Source organism: Macaca nemestrina, chromosome 16, assembly GCF_043159975.1.
Source record: "Macaca nemestrina isolate mMacNem1 chromosome 16, mMacNem.hap1, whole genome shotgun sequence".
NCBI lineage: Eukaryota > Metazoa > Chordata > Mammalia > Primates > Cercopithecidae > Macaca > Macaca nemestrina.
This window is the reverse complement of record NC_092140.1, coordinates 101,277,077-101,298,055: the sequence shown is the minus strand read 5'-3', so window position 1 is coordinate 101,298,055 and position 20,979 is coordinate 101,277,077. Positions and strand designations below refer to the sequence as shown.

The 20,979-nt window shown below is 48.2% G+C and overlaps 1 protein-coding gene across 1 annotated transcript in view; it reads left to right on the top strand.

The window, feature by feature from the left end:
• The window catches only part of LOC105490245 (ATPase H+/K+ transporting non-gastric alpha2 subunit), a 33,967-nt gene extending 13,290 nt beyond the window's left edge, over positions 1-20,677 (top strand). The window contains exons 11-23 of the mRNA XM_071081537.1: positions 916-1,050; positions 5,415-5,607; positions 7,798-7,973; positions 8,960-9,096; positions 13,083-13,233; positions 13,803-13,971; positions 14,059-14,213; positions 16,272-16,395; positions 16,602-16,747; positions 17,372-17,505; positions 17,695-17,796; positions 18,230-18,321; positions 18,406-20,677. Coding sequence (XP_070937638.1) covers positions 916-1,050; positions 5,415-5,607; positions 7,798-7,973; positions 8,960-9,096; positions 13,083-13,233; positions 13,803-13,971; positions 14,059-14,213; positions 16,272-16,395; positions 16,602-16,747; positions 17,372-17,505; positions 17,695-17,796; positions 18,230-18,321; positions 18,406-18,434 — 1,743 coding nt within the window. The 3' untranslated portion in view covers positions 18,435-20,677. The remainder of the gene's footprint in view (positions 1-915; positions 1,051-5,414; positions 5,608-7,797; positions 7,974-8,959; positions 9,097-13,082; positions 13,234-13,802; positions 13,972-14,058; positions 14,214-16,271; positions 16,396-16,601; positions 16,748-17,371; positions 17,506-17,694; positions 17,797-18,229; positions 18,322-18,405) is intronic.
• The last annotated feature ends 302 nt before the right edge of the window (positions 20,678-20,979 follow it).

The window sequence follows — 20,979 nt, the reverse complement described above, 5'->3', positions numbered from 1 at the left end:
TGCCATTCCAAATCTTTATGTCCAGTTCTAATTTCTTACCTCAGCTCCAACCTGGATCTCTGGCTGGCTGTGTGCTTCCACTAGGAAGCTGCACAAATCATGCTCGTTTACTTCCACCCGTACCCAGCCTAGCTGCACATCAGTGCCTTGCCCTAATTTTCTAATTTTCTATGCTACAACCATTCTATTTGTCATTGGGCCAGAACATTTGGAAGTCATCTTTGACTTTATCCTTTCCTTATATCCAGTGAGTCACCAAGTTCTATCACTCTTGCTTCAAAATATACGTAACTTTACCTTTTATCAGCAGTACCTTGCATCTAAATAGCCGTATCAACCTCTTAATTGATTGAAATTAAGCCTCCTTGATTCCAGTTTATCCCTCCTGGAGTCTTTCTCAAATGCCACTAATTTTCCCTAAATGGTGCTTTTTATATTCACTTAACTTTGTTCAAAATCTTTCTGTACTTCCCTGTGCTCTGCTTCTCAAGTCTAGACCTCAGGCTACCCTTCAGGGCCCACCAGGTCTTTCCCCGCCCTCCACATCCAATGGTACCTTGAGCGCTCAGAGAGGAGCCTGCACCTCACGTCCCTGCACCTGCGTCCTGGTTTCTGGAAGGCTTTCTTCTCTGTGTATTGGTAACCCACCTGTCTATCAAGATCTAGTTCGTAGCTGCTTGTTTCCACAAAATCTTCAGTCCTCACAGAGATCCAGCTTCTCCAAACATCCCTAATGCCAGTAGGTGGCACCATTGTTTACACGCGTACCACCGTCTTGTGGCCCTCCCTGATCACGTGATAATGGCTCTCCAGCTAGATGGTAATGGGATCAGGAGGTGTGTTTTGGGTCCTGTGCTGAGGGCATGTTGGTTCATTAAATATGTGCTGCAAATATTTTTATTCTTTGATTCCCAGAAAGCTGTGATTGGAGATGCCTCAGAAACTGCTCTTTTAAAATTCTCAGAGGTCATTTTGGGTGATGTGATGGAAATTAGAAAAAGAAACCGCAAAGTAGCTGAAATCCCTTTTAACTCTACTAATAAATTTCAGGTGAGTTTTTCCTCACACCTGGTAATCTCTGTTACCGGCAGCATGAGCTTTCTACTTGCATGTATCCTTTGCTTACCTCATATTTTGAAGGATACCTGACTTCAAAGACAGCCGTCAGGGATACAGCACCCGGGCATCTGGTCCCCTAGGTCAAGCTACTTGCTGAAGCAGGGCAGAAAAAGAAAGAAAGGCAAGGACGTCATCAGCACTTGGCTGCTTCTATGAATGAGCCATCTCTGTCACAGGCACACACTCTCTCACACGCACGCACGCACGCACACACTCACACCACCACTAGCAGGTACCTTCTGCCGCGAGGAGCAGCAGCCACACTCCAAAGCATGAATGCCAGGTGGGCAGCGGGGAGGCGGAACACCCACTCCTCACACCTCTAGTGCATCAGGCCCTTGACCTATGTGGCCTCGTTCCATGTTCGCATCCGGCCTGTGAGGTAGGACTGACGAATCCTGACTCATAGAGGAGGAAGCAGGCCCTTAAAAAGTGTTGAGAGGCCAGAATTGCACAGCACCCGGTGTTCCCAAGGCTGACACCAAGTCCACGATTCTCCCACCATCACACAGACGGAGTGTGGCACAGTTCAGGCCATGGGAGCAAGCCCTGCCCTTTGGGGAGACCACTGAGCGGCCCCTCGGGTGACAGCCCCGTCGCTCTCTGTGCTGTGGGTGGGGGTCTCCTTTGCGTCCCCTGCTCAGGTAGAAGATGACCATCCTTGCTTGGTTATCTCAGCATGCGGAGCTGGCCAACAGTCAGCCGTCACAGCCTCCCCATGTTAACACAAATGACAGTTGGGAGCCCCAGGTCCCCATGCAGATGAGATTTTCCACAGAGCCCATGCTGAAAGCAGGATCTGGACTTGAGCTTTGCACAATAGTCAAGTATAGAAATAGAATAACCACAACTGTATGTGTGGAGATTTCTGTTGATGATCCACCCATCTTAGTTCGGATGGAATTTAGGGTTAAAGAAGAACTCTTTTTTTTTTTTTTTTTTGAGAAGGAGTTTCTCTTCTCAAAAAGAGACTCTTGTCACCCAGGCTGGAGTGCAGTGGTGTGATATCGGCTCACTGCAACCTCCACCTCCCAGGTATAAGCAATTCTCCTGCCTCGGCCTCCTGAGTAGATGGGATTACAGGCATGCACCCCCTTGCCCAGCTAATTTTTTGTATTTTTAGTAGAGACAGAGTTTCACCATGCTGGCTGGGCTGGTCTCTGACACCCTGACCTCAGGTGATCCATCCACCTTGGCCTCCCAGAGTGCTGGGATTACAGGTGTGAGCCACCAAGCCCAGCCTAGAGAAGAACTCTTGTGTTGTGAACGTCTTCTTTGTGGATAGTGAGCCAACAAAGAATCACAGTTAGCTAAATAGACAACTAACCAGAAACGTATAATGTAAAATACTCGAGCCAAGAAATCACATCTCTTATGTAAAACGTAAGTAAAAATAGAGTGGGTAACGGTCCTAAAAGACTGTTTTAGGACGACTATTATTATACTAACAATGCTAGTAATAATAGGAGCTGTTCTGTGCTAATTTCCACATGTATTAAATCATTCATTCTCACGACGACGCTGTGGGGTGGGTAGAGGATGAGGAGGTTGAGGTGCCGCGCATCCGTGCATAGTGTGAAGATGGGGTTCGATGATGCCTCCATCAGCAGCAGGACTCGGAACCTGCTGAAGCTCCGTCAGGGAGAAAAAGCAGGTTCCATGAGGCCTTGTGTACAAGTTGGAGGAGAAAGTGGCTACATAGAGTGAGACTAGAAAGGGGAGAGGGGCCTGTGTGAGTCCCTGCTGAAGAGGTTGAAGGTGCTGTCTGGATGCTGTTAGGGTCATTTTATGTCTACACATGAGCAGTGCTCAGCCTCACCTGGACTTCACATGTCATGGCCTTGGAAGGAGACATCTCTGCTGGAAGGAAAGGAAATGGAAAGCCTATATCTTATTGATTAGAATAGTGATCAGTAGTGTGCTGCTCCAAACACACTGGTCCGTTAAGACATTTAAAACGTTTATGGCAAATTGGAAAATGTTTTTAAAAGTTTTATATAACGATGAATGTATTTAATTTAAAAGATTATCCTTGTAGCCTCCATGATTAAGGGCAGGGACTCTGAAGCCTGCTAGCCTGGGCTCAAATCCCAGCTCAGCCACCAGATAGCCACCTATTGCTCAGTGACCTTGAGTGAAGCATTGAACCTCTGTGCCTCAGTTTCCTCCTTTGTAAAAGGGAATAATAATAGTACCCATGGCCTTAAAGTTGTTTTGAGGACAAGTGAGTCGATGTGGACAGCACTTAGAACAGTGCCTGGCACTTGGTACACACCAGAAAAGTGTTTTATATTATCCCTATGTTTTATTTATTTATTTTTATTTATTTATTTTTTTTTTTGAGACGGAGTCTCGCTCTGTCGCCCAGGCTGGAGTGCAGTGGCGCGATCTCGGCTCACTGCAAGCTCCGCCTCCCGGGTTCCCGCCATTCTCCCGCCTCAGCCTCCGAGTAGCTGGGACTACAGGCGCCCGCCACGACGCCCGGCTAGTTTTTTGTATTTTTAGTAGAGACGGGGTTTCACCATGTTAGCCAGGATGGTCTCGATCTCCTGACCTCGTGATCCACCCGCCTCGGCCTCCCAAAGTGCTGGGATTACAGGCTTGAGCCACCGCGCCCGGCCTATCCCTATGTTTTAAATGTAAAAAGCGTTATCTTGGCCGGGTACAGTGGCTCACACCTGTAATCACAGCACTTTGGGAGACCGAGGAAGGCAGATTGCTTGAGCCCAGGAGTTCAGGAGCAGCCTGGGCAAGATACCAAGACCTTATCTCTACAAAAAAAACAAAAAACGAAATTAACTGGGCATGGTGGCACATGCCTGTAGTCCCAGCTACTTGGGAGGCTGAGGTGGGAGGACTGCTTGAACCTGGGAGGTCGAGGCTGCCGTGAGTTGTGATCTCGCCACTGCACTCCAGCCTGGGTGACAGAGCCCTGTCTCAAAAAACAAAAAACAAAACAAAAAAAATTAAGAGAGAAAGAAAAAGAAAAGGCCTATGTTTTAGAAAGCGATAGTGATAACAGACGGGAGGATTTTTGTTTGGTTTGGGTTTTGTTGGTTGGTTTGTTTTCTCAATGTCTTTACTTGATCATTAAGAAAAGAAGTTGGCCAGGCGCGGTGGCTCAAGCCTGTAATCCCAGCACTTTGGGAGGCCGAGACGGGCGGATCACGAGGTCAGGAGATCGAGACCATCCTGGCTAACACAGTGAAACCCCGTCTCTACTAAAAATACAAAAAAATTAGCCGGGTGTGGTGGCGGCGCCTGTGGTCCCAGCTACTCGGGAGGCTGAGGCAGGAGAAATGGCGGGAACCCGGGAGGCGGGGCTTGCAGTGAACCAAGATGGCGCCGCTCACTCCAGCCTGGGCCACAGAGCGAGACTCCGCCTCAAAAAAAAAAAAAAAGAAAAAAGAAAAGAAGGAGCAGCAGTTGGTAACCCTATTTGGTAACCCTATTTGCCCTATGCTTCTTCTTTTTGTACTCATCTTTGCACTTACCTTTGAACCCAAAAGTCTATGAAATACTGATTTGTAAAGAACTGTTAGACCCAAAATTGGAACACTTTTCTTTGCGATGTATTTTCTCCCAAACACTCCAGCTTCCTGAGATTCCTCTTGAGTGCTTAGAAGAGTAAGGGCTAGATAAGAGTTAGTCCTTTTATTCTTGTATATCGATTTTTTTGCATATCTTATTAGGATGGATCTAGAAGTAGAATTGCTGGGTCAAGAGCATTCCTATTAAAATGGAGACTTCTGTGACTCGGCTGTCTTCCTCAAACACTATAGGTGGAAGTGGCCACTTCCTCACACCGCCATTTTCTATGACATCCAAGCAGGAAAACTGGGCGGACAATGAGGTGAAGAGGTGCAGGAATCCTGCCGCCTCCTGCCCTCCTGAGCTCAGAGTAGTTTGGGTCTGAAAGATGGCTGCTCCCCACAGGGAGGTAGAGGAGGTGAGATGCAGAGACTGGCAGCCCCTTAACTCTCACGGGCACCCTGGGAGATCTTGTTCAAGGCACAAGATTTCACATGCTGACGGCCACATCTAGCCTGCCTAAAGCAGCCAGTTTTGCTTGAAAGATGAGCTTCACTTACTGCAGGTTCCAACCCAGGGTGCCCCACTCTGGGCTGGGGCCAAGTCTAGAGCTCTTCGTCTTACTTGGCCACAGAAAGAAAAAGGATGGAACATGCAGAGGATGCCATTGTTCCTCCTCCTCCTTTACATTTAATGGACCAGTAGAGAAGAAGGAATGCGTTTCACCTGTCTGTAAGTAACACGCTCTGTTCATTCCTTCCCAGCTCTCCATCCACGAGACAGATGACCCCCACGACAAGCGCTTCCTCATGGTGATGAAGGGGGCCCCTGAGCGCATCCTAGAGAAATGCAGCACCATCATGATCAATGGCGAGGAGCACCCACTGGATGAGAGCACCGCCAAGGCCTTCCACACAGCCTACATGGAGCTGGGCGGGCTGGGCGAGCGTGTGCTGGGTGAGTGCAGCGGCAGGGTCCTGCCCATCACCTGGTGGGCACAGAGATGAGGCAGGCACCTTGGGGACCTGTGACCTCGCCGAGTGGCCATGGCATCCACGTGAAGCATGTAAAGGAGAACGTGATAAGCAGGATGGGAAAAAGGAGAGGATGCTGTGTGACAGCACCAAGCAGGGTGAGGTGGCCTGCAGGATGGGAAAAAGGAGAGGATGCTGTGTGACAGCACCAAGCAGGGTGAGGTGGCCTCCAGAGAGGCGAGCTCAGGGAAGACTTTATGGAAGGAGTTAAATTTCAAACTGGGCCTTAAGTGGCTGCAGTTGAGGGGAGATGGGGAAAGTTTCCAGGGCCCAGGGAACAGCATAGGCCAAGCACAGAGGCAGAGCAGTGTGGGGCACAGGGGGTGCTGCCAGCAGGTGAGACGGCACCGTCACGGAAACAGGGCTCAAGGACTAGATTGGAGATGATGAGATGGAGGTCTTGAACATGTGGGTGAGGAGCCAGGTTTCATCCTGCAGTCAGTGGAAAGCACCGAGGGCTGTGCCACCAGAGTGAGCTGGGCAGTAACGGGCTGGGGAAGACTTTGTGGAAGGAGTTACATTTCTTTTAGGAGGCAGTTGCCCTTTTTCAGGCAAAAGGGATGGGAATTTGATCGGGGTGATGGGAATGGGAAGGAGAGATCAGGGGCAAGAGAGTTCGTAGAGGTAGAATTGGTAAGACTTAGAACCAATTAGAGGAGGATAGTCAGTTTAAAAATGATTAAGCTTCCCATTTAGCGACTAGGAAGAGAGGGATGCCAGTGATGCAGACAAAGTGTCAGGAGGGAAGAAACCTTAGAAATGCAACCACGGGGGGAGGACCCAATGGGGGTGCCTGTAGTGTTGTCAAAGGGGACAGCACCAGGGCTGGCGGAATGGTGCCCCATCAGGACCACAGAATGACAATTCAAGGAAACAGAAGTGTATGGTTGATGATCCAGCTCATTAAACACCATGGAAGTCCTCAGCAATATAGATGCAATCTGTAGAATGTGTGTTTCTAAAGGCTACTGGAGTTGGCAAAGCAGATAAAGTAACCCACAGCACCGGGTACTCTACACGGGACTGATGCCCACTTGTGTTTGACCTCTCAAAGCCTGCTCCACTGACGTTTGCAAAGCAGTGGGCCAGGCTGAAAATAAACTGGATGTGAAAGCTGATCACACGATCTTGGAGGTCCCACCAGACACAAGAGTCCCTTCCACCTCAGCCCGTGAGAGGCTGATGCCTTCTGAGAAAAGGGTGGCTCAGCCCCATTCCTGCTGGCCTTTCTTTTGGGCTTATCTTGATCTAACACTGAACTTTGTGCCCCTCCCCTGAAGCCCCTTGTTTCTTCACATGCTGTTTTCTCTGCTGAAAATGGCCTTCCTACCTCCACCCTCCGTTTTTACCCTAGAAATCATCTGTGCCCCTCTCAGGGTTCAGCTTGCATGTGACCTCCTCGGGGAAGTCTGTCTTGACCCTCCAGGGGTCAGGACGCAGCTAAAGTGTGTCTCTGCCCTGAGACGGGCCCTGTGCTCGATCCCTTTAACTCTGTGCCCTACTAAGCTTCAGAAGTGGAGACTGTGTACGCCCGAGAACTTGGCAATATAGCAAGATATATTTCTTTCTTTCTTTTTTTTTTTTTTTTTGAGACGGAGTCTCCCTCTGCCGCCCAGGCTGGAGTGCAGTGGCCGGATCTCAGCTCACTGCAAGCTCCGCCTCCCGGGTTCATGCCATTCTCCTGCCTCAGCCTCCCGAGTAGCTGGGACTACAGGCGCCACCACCTCGCCCGGCTAGTTTTTTGTATTTTTTAGTAGAGACGGGGTTTCACCGTGTTAGCCAGGATGGTCTCGATCTCCTGACCTCGTGATCCGCCCACCTCGGCCTCCCAAAGTGCTGGGATTACAGGCTTGAGCCACCGCGCCCGGCCAGCAAGATATATTTCTAGAACACAGAGTCTAATGAGCACACAGTGAATTATATTTGGATAAAATATGTCTTTCCTAAAGAAATGCCTTATGGAGTTGAAGAAATTAAACAATTCTGGCTTATTCTAATGTATTCGTAAAACAGTAGAGGACCGAGGTGTATTGGCACGTTCCCCTCTTATTTTTTTTTTTTTTTTGGTTTCCTATTCCAGTTTCACTGACTCCCTAATTCATCCGTATTACAGGTTTCTGTCATCTCTACCTGCCAGCACACGAGTTTCCAGAAACCTACAAATTTGACACAGACGCGATGAACTTTCCGACCTCCAACCTCTGTTTCGTGGGACTCTTGTCAATGATCGATCCCCCTCGGTCCACTGTGCCAGATGCAGTCACCAAATGCCGGAGTGCAGGGATCAAGGTGGGAGTTATTTTCCTGACTCAAGAAGCTCTCTCTTTATGTCGTGTTCCTTTCTAATAATGTTTTTCATAGGAGACGGTCAATATTTAGGTGTCTTCAAGTAAATATCAAATTCCTATTTTTATTTCTAGTTTCACTGTGCTAAAGTTACTGAAACTGTCCCACAAAAACAACATGATTGTGTCTATGTGGAATGAACCACATACACAGTAAGTGCAATGAGAAGAATCTCCTAGTGCTTTGAAGTGACCATATCTCGCCCTAGTCCATGGTAGATACTGAAAGGCTTTATTGGCTGGGCGCAGTGGCTCACACCTGTAATCCCAGCACTTTAGGAGACCGAGGCAGGCAGATCACCTGAGGGCAGGAGTTCAAGACCAGCCATGGCTAACATGGGGAAACCCCGTTTCTACTAAAAATACAAAAAAATTAGCCAGGCGTGGTGGCGCACACCTGTAATCCCAGCTACTGGGGAGGCGGAGGCAGGAGAATCACTTGAACCCAGGAGGCGGAGGTTGCGGTAAGCCGAGATCATGCCATTGCACTCCAGCTTGGGCAACAAGAGTGAAACTCTCGTCTAAAAAAAAAAAAAAAAAAAAGAAAGAAAAAAGGCTTTATTACCCAATCTTGAGGCTCAGTCCCCATAATCCATGTTCATCATTACTATGTTAATATTAAGACTGTTGAAGCAACATGAGGCTGCCCCCAAGTAGACACTCACCAGCCCTTTCACAAATAAAGTGGCGTCAAAGGGGAAGGGCTTCCTTTTGTGTCAGAGGAGGAAGTGTGTGAAGCTTAGAAGCAAGGGTAGACCCAATGGGATTAGTGTTTCCTCCAAAGACAGTTGTCTTGTAGATCCAGAGCTGCCGCTGTAATCACCAGCCACATTCTCCCAGGGCACTATGGAGTAGGCAATACTGAGCCATCCCCACTTTGACTGGCCGAGTTCTTCATTATCCATGGGCCTTCTCGTTGGCGTGCTCTAGGTTATTATGGTTACTGGCGATCATCCCATCACAGCCAAAGCGATCGCCAAGAGTGTGGGGATCATTTCAGCCAACAGTGAAACAGTGGAAGACATTGCACGTCGCCTCAGCATTGCTGTGGAGCAAGTTAACAAATGGTAAGCACAGGAGCCGCATAGCAAAAATTCCAGCTCATACCCATGGGGCCCCACTGGCTCTAAAGAGCTGCAGTACTTGGAACAAATCAGCTTTTTGCTCTGAGAGGTAGGCTGGTTTGAGCTATAATTTGCATATCCATGTATTCACTAATTTCACTGAGCAGCTAATATGTGCCAGGCACAGTGTTGATACTATGAAATGACCCTTTATGTGTTCCTTGTTTGAAATTTCAAAATCCAGTGTGCTCTGGGCACAAAACCTACTGTGCCCAACTTAGAATGAGAAAAACTGAAACAAAGGGTTTATATGAAATTACTTGCCATAGATGCAGTTGTGTAATTCGGAGTCGTAAGAACCCTGTGGGTTGTTTCACGCACCCCACCTTGGTAAGCATCTTGGGTATTTATCCACCCAGTTTCATACCGTGTAAACACACCCTTCTTTTTTATTTGGTAATAAATAGAATGGAAGCTTCTTAAGGCAAGTTTTATTTCCTTGTTTCTCCTAATTCTTTTAATCATGTTTATCCTTAGGTCTTTTAATCATGTTCATCCAACTGTTCATTCACTCGTGTATTTATTCTTTCAATAATTATTTATTGTGTGCCAACTACATACCAGACAAAACCTGGAACTACCATAGCAAACTGAACAATACTACCCACACCCTTGGGGATCTTTCCATCGAGCCAAGGAGACAGAAACAAAGCTAATAATGATGTGGTCAGTGTAATGAAGGAGGCACACAGGGCTAGGGAGCTGGGCATGCGGGAGAGTGGCCTGGGCTGTGCCTGGTCTCCATGAGTCAAAGACTCCAAATTCTCAGGTTGAGAAGAAATGTTCATTAGCTGGTTTATACTTTAACGCATGCAGGAGACGAAGGAAAGACCAGTGCACCTCTTCAGTTTCCCCAAGCACTAAGGTCTTTTAGGGACACACAGCTGTCAGGTCATAACAAATTACCAAGCCAAACAACTAACCAGGGCTCCCACCTCTGGGCACAGCAACAGCACCTGAAGTCTAAGAGTCTTGCAATGCCCTTTAGTCTACATAACGTCCCTCTATGAAAACAAATTTGGGGCTTGTTTATTTGTTTGGCTTTGTAAGATAATTGGATTATATTTTTTTCACTTTAGAATTTTAAACAAAAAAAATTTTTTTTTTTTTGACAGAGTCTCTGTCCGTCACCCAGGCTGGAGTGCAGTGGTGTGATCTCAGCTCACTGCAGTCTCCACCTCCTGGGTTCAAGCGATTCTCCTGCCTCAGCCTCCTGAGCAGCTGGGATTACAGGCGCCCACCACCATGCCTAGCTAATTTTGTATTTTTAGTAGAGACAGGGCTTTGCCATGTTGGCCAGGCTGTTCTTGAACTCCTGACCTTAAGTGATCCACCCATCTTAGCCTCCCAAAGTGCTGGGATTACAGGCGTGAGCCACCACGCCCGGCCTAAAAGAATTTTTTTTTAAGAGTGGTCAAGCGCAGTAGTGAGAAGAGGGGAAAGAGTAGAAGAGTTTGATCTGTAACTGACTGTGAACGATCAGTTGAGATAATTCACTACTACCTTCAGACCAGCTGAGTCTTTTTTTAGATACAAGGTCTCCTTCTGTCAGATCACCCAGGCTGGAGTGCAATGGTGTGATCATAGCTCACTGCAGCTTCGACCTCCTGGGTTCAAGAGATCCTCCCCTCTCAGCCTCCCAAGTGGCTGGGACTACAGGATTGTGCTACTGCACCCAGCTTCATTTTAGCAGATTTTTTTTTTTGAGGTGGAGTCTTGCTCTGTCACCCAGGCTGGAGTGTGGAGGGCAGTGGTGAAATCTCTGCTCACTGTAACCCCCACCTCCTGGGTTCAAGCAATTCTCCTGCCTCAGCCTCCTGAGTAGCTGGGATTACAGGCGTGTGCCACCACACCCGGCTAATTTTTGTACTTTTAGTAGAGACAGGGTTTCACCATGTTGGCCAGGCTGGTCTTTAACTCTTGGCTGTAAATGATCTGCCCACCTTGGCCTCCCAGAGTGCAGGGACTGCAGGCGTGAGCCACTGCGCCTGGCCCATTTTAGCAATTTTTAATGAAAGTTGTATATAAGATACCTTATTCCTGCATCTTCTCAATTCCTTCCTTTTTATATTTGCTGTCCAGTTTTAGCCTGGTGATGGCCACGTGCTGGGTGATATGCACACAATGGTCATGCCCTTAGCCTCCTCCTATGCTCCTGTTGTGTATAAATGGCACATTTCTTCCTATAAACCTGGACTGCTTTCCCAATTTGCTGACCTGTATAGTGTCCTTGTGCAACCTCAACTTCCTCATCCTTTCGGATGTGCATGGATGGAACTGTGCTTGGAGCGGACCCCAGAATGTGATTCTGTCTCAGCTCTTTGGAACGAGAGAAAGATATAATCTTCCTACAAATGTGGGAAGGTGCATTGAAATGCCTTTTATGATTCTGGCCTCAGTCAAAAGTCACAAAGGGACTGAACTTCCTCTTGGCCACTGCCACTCTGCTCATGGCCACAAAAGGGAAAGTGGACTGCACATTTGTGTACGAATCACCACACTGAGTGAAGCGGATGCTTTTGTGAATGTTTTCAGTTATTCACTTCATCAGCTCTAGTTTCATGACCATATAAAAATTGCATCTTAGCAGGTGTAAGGGGAAAGGAAACATCCCTTCTTTCTTCTCTTACTTTGATTATTTTTTACCAGCAATTAAGAAGACCTGTAGTTTGAGTCAAGGGCTAGAATTCCAATACTTGGCACCAAGAGGAAAAACAGACCTAAAATGCCCAAAACTTGCCAATTGCAAAGAAAAGGACCTGCAGTGGTTTGTACCTACAGTGTTTAAGCTGAGATTTGAAGGCTGAAATGTAGTGTTAGCCACGAGAAGCTGAGGTGAGAGATGCCCATTCCTGGTCAGGGAGCCAGACCCATGAAGGCCTTAGGGTACGGGGGATGGAGGGTATCAGAACTGAGAGCATCCAGGGGGCAGGAGGGAGAGCCCAAGGCGAGGTGAAGCTTGACAGCGCAGGCCCCACCTAGGCTCGCTGGCCAAAGTTAGGGATTCTGGGGTCTGCCCCAAGCACAGTGGAAAGCCGCTGAAGAGTTTTAGCAGGGGAGTGGCGCAGGCAGCTCTGCATCATCAGTAGGCCCTAGAGCCTTACCTTTATAGTCAGCAGGGAATAGTGCTGCCCAAAGACTTCAGTCAACTGCTGCCTACTAGCACATCGCACAAAGATGACACTCTGTAAATCTGAAATAAACAATAGCAAATAATTATTACCCCTTGTTTGGGCATAAAAGAATTCTAGGACCCAAAATGTATGAACAGGCAGTTTGGGGGTTTTATTTTTGTTTTTGTTTTTGAGACAGGGCCTCCCTGTGTCACCCAGGCTTGAGTGTAGTGTCATGATCATGGCTTACTGCAGCCTCAACCCCTCAGGCTCAAGCAATCCTCCTGTCTTAGCCTCATGAGTAGCTGGGACCACAGGCACATGCCACCATACCTGGCTAATTTTTAAAAATTATTTGTAGAGACAGGGGCTCTCACTATGTTGCCCAGGCTGGTCTTGAACTCTTGGCCTCAAGTGAGCCTCCTACTCAGCCTTCCAAAGTGCTGGGATTACAGGAATGAGCCACTGCGTTTGGCCACGAACGGGCAGTTTTTTAACTTCCTTTTACTTCTGAAGTCAAGCGTTGCTCTAGGAAGTACCACGCTCACCTGTTCTAGTAGGGATGAGGCTACCTGGTTTTTTTATTCCTATGGTTATATGATACCAAGAAATGGTGTTACATTTTAGCCTCAGTTTGCCCTCTTGAAATGGAGACTAACGTGTTCCCAGGACTCCTGTTACCTCGCTAGAGCATTAGGTATGAAGGACACTGGGTTCCAGGTCAAGTCAGAGGCTTCAGCCAGCATCCTGTCTGGACCAGTGTTTTAACCTAAGATCTGCCCTCGGGCCTCACCCAGGTTCTTCTGGCCCTTCTAGGGATGCCAAGGCTGCTGTGGTGACTGGCATGGAGCTGAAGGACATGAGCTCGGAACAGGTGGATGAGATCTTAGCCAACTACCAGGAGATTGTCTTTGCCCGGACATCCCCCCAGCAGAAGCTGATCATTGTGGAGGGCTGTCAGAGGCAGGTGGGTGGACAGCAGCATCCAGAGGACTGACAGGCCCATCACTGTCCATGGGCAAGTGCAGAGGTCCGGATCTCACGTTAGGCTGTGGTGCCTTTGAAACTTCAAGAGAGAGTTCTTGGCTCATCCTCATCACCTGACCTTTCCACCCTCTCAGGTGGGCTGGCCCCTGTCCTCCTTTGAGACCCACACCACATGTTCCCCGAAAGGCTCACCCCAGCTCTCTGCATTTTATCATGAGAGCCCGGGGCTTCTGAGGTGAAGCATTTGCCACTGCAGTAAGTGTGAGTGAAGAAAGATTTAAAATGCAAAGATATGAAACAAAAAATGTGAAGACATAAGATATAAAACACCTGCGCTTTCGGTTGTCCTCATTTGCACACATCTTGTTCAGCGATCCTTGTTCCTGCTTCTAAGATTTCTCATCTTTATCTTTTCCCCTAAATGGGCCCTTCAGTTCAGCCGTAATCGTCCTTGCAACCTCAAGAGAAAGGGTGGCCGCGTTGCTGTTCCAGGCCTGCAACCCATTGGGCCTGCCCACTCCCACTTTCTCCCTGGGTCCCCCGCTGCAGGATGCCGTTGTTGCTGTGACAGGGGATGGAGTTAATGACTCTCCGGCTCTAAAGAAGGCAGACATTGGGGTTGCCATGGGGATAGCAGGTTCTGACGCAGCCAAAAACGCAGCCGACATGGTCTTGCTGGACGACAACTTTGCGTCCATCGTCACTGGGGTGGAGGAAGGTGAGTGAGTCTCAGGGCGTCTTCCCAAGGGCCAGGGTGGTCTGGGGGACTAGAAGCAAGTTCTGAAGGAGAAACCTCTCTGCCTAGGTCGCCTGATCTTTGACAACCTCAAGAAGACGATTGCTTATACCCTGACCAAGAACATTGCTGAGCTGTGCCCCTTTCTGATCTACATCATCGTCGGGCTCCCTCTGCCCATTGGAACCATCACCATTCTGTTCATTGACTTGGGGACAGACATTGTAAGTGACACTGAAGGGAACAGGGTGTGATGCCTGCCCCCGGGGAGGTCGAGTTCAGGGTCGCTACCTTCAAGGGCAGGGGACGGACTAACTCAATGCTTCTCGGCTTCCATGCGATGGGGCCTGTAGCTCTGCATTTCTCATAGGTTCTCAGATGGTGCCCATTCTACCGGTCCACATGCCACACCTCAAAGCAAGGGTCCAGAGGCATCTGCCAAATGTTTGGAAATTAAAACCAGTCTACAGTGACTTTTTTTTTTTTCTCTTGAGACAGAGTTTCACTGTCATCGCCCAGGCTAGAGTACAGTGGTGCTATCTCGGCTCATTGCAACCTCCGCCTTCTGGGCTCAAGCAATTCTCCCACCTCAGCCTCCCAGGTAGTTGGGACTACAGGCTTGTGCCACCACACCTGGCTAATTTTTGTATTTTTAGTAGAGATGGGGTTTCCTGGCCTCAAGTGATCCACCTGTCTCGACCTCCCAAAGTGCTGGGATTACAGGCGTGAGTCACTACACCTGGCCTATAGCAAGCTTTTCAAGACATGAGTCTTCATCCTCAAAAAAAGAAAGAAAGAAGGCCGGGCGCGGTGGCTCAAGCCTGTAATCCCAGCACTTTGGGAGGCCGAGACGGGCGGATCACGAGGTCAGGAGATCGAGACCATCCTGGCTAACACGGTGAAACCCCGTCTCTACTAAAAATACAAAAACCTAGCCGGGCGAGGTGGCGGGCGCCTGTAGTCCCAGCTACTCGGGAGGCTGAGGCAGGAGAATGGCGTGAACCCGGGAGGCGGAGCTTGCAGTGAGCTGAGATCCAGCCACTGCACTCCAGCCTGGGCGACAGAGCGAGACTCCGTCTCAAAAAAAAAAAGAAAAAAAAAAAAGAAAGAAAGAAAGAAATGCCATTGGTCAGTTTCAGCCTGTGTGCCTCCCTTTTCTTTTGGGAAGATGGAGCTGTCACTCAGTCATCCAAATAACCACTGGGGCCCAGTGACTAAAGTGATCGTCTCACAGCCACCCCCTGTTAAGTAAGAGACTCTGACATGGGAGCCCTTTACCTAAACACAGTAAGAAGTAGTGGTTATGAAGACTTTATAAAGCCTTGCCCTACAGTAATGTCACCTAAACCTTCCCCTTTTCCAATATCCATGTAAAGAAAGCCCCGTGAAAGCTGCCCAGGTCTGTGGTTTACATGGGCAAGCAGGGAAAGCAACAGACAGCAAGCTGAATTCTTAGCAGGACACTGGCCCTTCACATTGCCCCCTTCCCGTCTCTTGTTTTCTATAACACCCAGGTAATCCCTAATTCCTAGAGAGACTGGAGATGCCTCTCCCTCTGAGGGATATTGAGGTCCCCAAAGTTGATGGGTCATTTTCCAAGCCCTTCACATTTGCCTGCCTGGCTCTGCTGCAGCGCTTCTCCAAGCCCGGTGCGGGCATCTCCTGGGAGCTTGCTAGACATGCACACCCGGGGTACTGGTGGACACCTGCAGCCCCAGCTACTCAGAAGGCCAGTGCGGGAGGATTGCTTCAGCTCAGGAGTTAGAGTCCAGCCCGGTCAACACAAGAGAGACCTAGTCTCTTAAAAACTAAAAATTAAGAACAAATAAAATAAAAATGTTATTGCAGATAACTGGGCTAGGAATGGAAATAGGTTGTACACCCATTGTCTAAAAGGAAAGAAAGAAATGCAAATTCTCTGGCTCCAGTCCAGTGCTCCTGAATCGGGAAGTCTGGAGGTGGGGTGCAATCATGTCTTTCAGCAGGTCCTCCCACCCAGAGGGAGAGGACGGCATAGAAATCCTCCCTGTAGGGGAAGAGTGCTTTATCACCCGCAGTCTTCAGAACTGCCAGCACAGGGTGATAAAAAGCAGCTGATTTCTAAAGGCACTATTCTTAAATTCCCATACAGACAACATGCCCTCTACTGCCTATAGCCTGATGGGCCAGCTCCATGCCCCCACCTCATCCAGCCAGTGCCCCACCCACCCCAGCCCCGCTCCCCTACTGTGGGTAGAGCAGAGCATCCTGGGGTTAGACCTCACCAGCCTCTTCCCCTCTAGATCCCCTCCATCGCCTTGGCCTATGAGAAAGCTGAAAGTGACATCATGAACAGGAAACCTCGCCACAAGAAGAAGGACAGACTGGTGAACCAGCCGCTTGCCGTGTACTCGTACCTGCACATTGGTACGATGAGGGCACGTCTTCCCCATCACACCAGGGCCTGCCCCGAGAACTGAATTCACTGGAGTCGGGGACACAGTCAGAAAGTGTGCTTTTCCTACAAGGCCTGGGTTGGGGAGGGAGGGGGAACCAAGAGCCGACAGGGACAGGACGAGGCAGTTCCCTGAGGCCATCATAGAACCTGTGTCCTATCTCTCTTGTTCTTTCAGGCCTCATGCAAGCCCTGGGAGCTTTCCTTGTGTATTTCACTGTCTATGCACAGGAGGGCTTTCTGCCCCGCAGTCTCATTAACCTGCGGGTAGAATGGGAGAAGGACTACGTGAATGACTTGGAAGACAGCTATGGGCAGGAATGGGTGAGTGGCGGGAGCCCTGCCGCAGAGTCCACCTGATTCTCTCCATGCTGATTGCCCTGCCCAGACTTACACAGAACCTCCATGTCCCTGACAGCCTGGGAAAGCTTTAATTAATAGGGCTCAGGGCCCCCTTGCCGACACGTGTTTGGCCTTTGCCGGATCTCAAGACGCAGCCTCCTCTCTCGGACTGGACGCCAAGAGGTCCCTTTTTTAACTTCAGCTTTGCCATTGGTATAGAAGAGTGACCAGCCCAGCCACACCTACAGTGGGTCCAAATAAATTTACATCGTTCAGGCCGGGTGCGGTGGCTCACGCCTGTAATCTCAGCGCTTTGGGAAGCTGAGGAGGGAGAATCACTTGAGCCCAGGAGTTTGAGACCAACCTGGCCAATGAGACCCTACCTGTATTAAAAATAATAGTAATGATAATTTTTAAAAGATTAACATTTTCCCCTACTCAGCTGGTTCAGGAAGGAAAAATGTTTCTTTCCAAACACTAGGAGGTGGCCCACTCTCAGTCTGGGTGAGGTGTGGAGACAGCATGAAGCTGTAGAGAACTGCACTGCAATTTCCTAGAAGTTTTCCTTTGGGCCTCATGGTCTCTTCCTTCTCTGCCCGTTCACAGACAAGGTACCAGAGGGCATACCTAGAATGGACGGGCTACACGGCTTTCTTTGTTGGCATCCTAGTCCAGCAAATAGCAGATCTGATCATCAGGAAAACGCGGAGGAATTCCATCTTCCAACAGGGTCTCTTCAGGTACTGCCTGTGCCCGGCCTCCTGGCGCAGCCCTGGGCCTGCCGTGCAAGGATGACGATGATTTGTTTTTCACAAGACCGAGTTCTGGCCACACCTGTAACCCCAGAGGCATTGACTCTTCTGGCGGCTGGGTGTACGATCATGAAGCCACAAGAATCCCAAGTCTGTCTGCTTTTGCGTGTCTTGCAGAAATAAAGTCATCTGGGTGGGGATCGCCTCACAGATCGTCATTGGGCTGGTCCTCTCCTATGGCCTTGGAAGTGTCACAGCCTTGAGTTTCACCATGCTTAGGTGAGTTTACCGTCAGCAGCATGGAGGAAAGAGCCAGCCTCTGTGTTGAGCTGTCACAACCTAAATAAACCTGAGGATTCCCAGGTTTCCAGGTTCCTCCCCCATGTCTTTTCAAAACACGTCAAACTGATCCCATGCTCTATGAGGCCAAAGATTTGATCTGCATTTTCCACAAGTGGAAATGGGTTTTCTAGACCTCACCAACCCGCCTTCATCCTCATCCAACAGGTTGCTTCAAAGGCAGACATTGCTTCTGGCAGTCACAGTGCGGGTTAAACCAGGAGCTTTCCAGCTTTGTGTTGTGGGACCTCGTGGATTTGTTGTTCTTTGCAGTAAAGCAGGACAAATGAACGAGAAGCCCCATTCCCATTGGGCAGGGTTGGGCTATTCCTGTGGATGAGTCAGGGCTCACCCTCCACCCCTCTGCTTCCAGGGCTCAGTACTGGTTTGTGGCTGTGCCGCACGCCATCCTGATCTGGGTGTATGACGAGGTGCGGAAGCTCTTCATCAGGCTCTACCCTGGAAGTGAGTAGCCTATGATTTTAGAGGCTCTGTTTACCCACTTCAACAGACTCTCCATTTCTGATGTGCTTTTTTCTACCTCTACAGGCTGGTGGGATAAGAACATGTATTATTAAGACCACCTCACTTCCTATGTCTCACAGTGGCACGTTGGGGCGCACTTGTTCATCTTCTGACCATTTGCTGGGAGATTCCTCTGAAGGGCAGACATTGTCAAAATTCAACAAGAGGAAATTTTCATGCAGAAAGCTGTATGCAGGATACTCACTGACGTTTTGCATTTTAAAACTGAAATTGAACTCTTTATATAGGATCTTCTCTTCTATCTCCATCTCCTTGTTTAAAAAATATGTACATTTTGAGGTAATGGTACAGGGAAGAATGTGTTTATATGTATATGAAGCTCCTTGATGTTAATAGTCTTGTGTAACCCAGGCATCTACTGGGGCCTGCCTTGAGCTCTAGCTAGGATTGCTCAGAACTCCTTTCCACACCCTATTAAAGGCCCCATGACCTCCCTAAGATTTCTGCGAATCCCCCCTGAGAAGGTGTGTTTTCATGGTCTCCTTGCTCAAAAAAGGTCAACTCACCCCAGGGTCTGCAGGAGATGGAAGTGGCGGCAGGTTTACATCACAGCCGCAAGCATGACCTCAGCTTTGACTCGTTTGACTCTGAGACGTCCTTCTTGAAGGCCCTTGCCACCTGGCTGTGACAGTTTCCCTGGCCATGTCACCCCGTCCCACCTCTGGTCACCTCTCCCGCCCTTTAGGCCCATGTCGCCCTCCACCCCTACGTCAGCTCCTCCAAAACAGCTCCCAGTTCATTTTGCATATCCTAACTCAAAATGTTCAGCTAATCCGAGGGGCTTTCTTCACCAGGATTCAACCCTAGCAGAGAGCTGTTGTGGTTTCGATAGTAATATTTCTTGTAAATCAGTTGTCAGGTGCTCTCCAGCAATGACGTTTTGTCAGTCATGTTTCATGTTTTAACTTAGGTATATTCATGTGTGACACACCCATGTTGACAGGCCCGGAAAGGTTTCATTTTTAAGTAAAAGATGTTTTATAAACCCAGGTTTAATTGTGGTGTTCTAATTGATTCATATTTTTCTAGAATGAAGAGCATAGGACAAAAATAGTAAGATATGATTTCTTCTTTTCTTTTCCTTGCTCCTTCTGGTCATTTTACTTATCTGTGGAAGATCTGGAAATGTAGGATTTTTCTTTTGAACTCTTCCTCATGGACCCAGGGCTCCAGCCGGGGCCTCTGATGTGCCCACAATTCTTGGTCGGACGCCTGTGGGAGGGCCCGTCTTTCTGCAGCAGCACTCGAGAGAAGGGTTCCACAGCCTTTCCATCAACTGCACACCTCGCACTAACTGATTTGACAGAACCTGAGAATTATGTTTGGTTAAACTTTCCTCATCCAGTGGCCTGCCCCGTCACCTCTCTCCATTATAGTCTTTCACTCGGGGGCATCTGGAGCTGATGGCTCTCGGGTGGCATCTCTGGGACAGGAAAAGGCAGCCCTAGAGTCACCATGCTCTTGGGGTCACATGTAGGAGCAGGAAAGAGGGAAGGAGACTATCCTTGTAACTTTATGTATGTAGATTCCAGTGTGTATTGTGTGCAGCCATGTAAGCTGAAATAACGTTGCTGTCCTCTGGAGATTTGTCATCTATGTTCAACCACAATTATCATGGGACTAATCTATCAGTAGTTCCAATGAACTGGAAACGCTTCCCAGAATGGTTTGGGCAGTGTGGTCATGGCTTTCTCATTCCAGTCTCAACAAGGCAGCTAATGCTTTCTAGACTTCAGCTAAGAATAGCTTGACCTTACTTACTCTTTCCTGACAGGCCACCCGAGTGCTCGTGGCTGCAACGCTTGGCAGCTCTTGGTCCTGCCAATGCCAGCAGGACAAGGCCATCAATTTAGCACAAAGCTGCAAGGTTTAACTTGGGGTTGGATTGGGGTTGAACGGAGTTGACTTGGAATTAGAAGCCTCTTCATAGCAGGAACTGTGTATGAAATAACGTTCATAATTGTGCTTATTTACTCTCGCAAAAGGTGACACTCAAATAAACAAATAACTAACTTAAGAAATCCCGGAAGAGACACTACTATATCGAGTAACTTTCTTAAGTTGGAGACAGAAAAAGGCAATAAAATCCCATTTCAGGGGTGTTTTTGGAAGAACTATTTAATTGACCAACTGAAGCCTAGATAGCTTTTATTATAGGAAAAAAGTGATGTCAATTTAAATCTAATTGATGTGGTAGAGTATCTCAGAGACCTAAACATGACGCTGAATTCCTAGAGTCTTTGTTTTTTAAAACAATCTATTTTATTCTGATTATAAAATTGCAGCTCTAAATGAGCTATTTTCTTAAATAAAACATTTAGAATAAATGAGATTAAAAAGTAAATTAAAATCACCCTGAATCTCACTATGTAGTCATATACCTAAATGAAAGAGTAATTATTTCTTTGGAATTTTTCCATGCATATATTTATTTTTAGGTAAAATTAAATGAAGTTTTCAATTCTGCCTTTTTTATTTAACATCAAAAACCTGGGGTTAATGACTGTACAGTATTCTAGATTGAGAGTGCTTTTGCTGACTCTACCTGCACTGTGAGATAGCTCATTAATTTCCTGC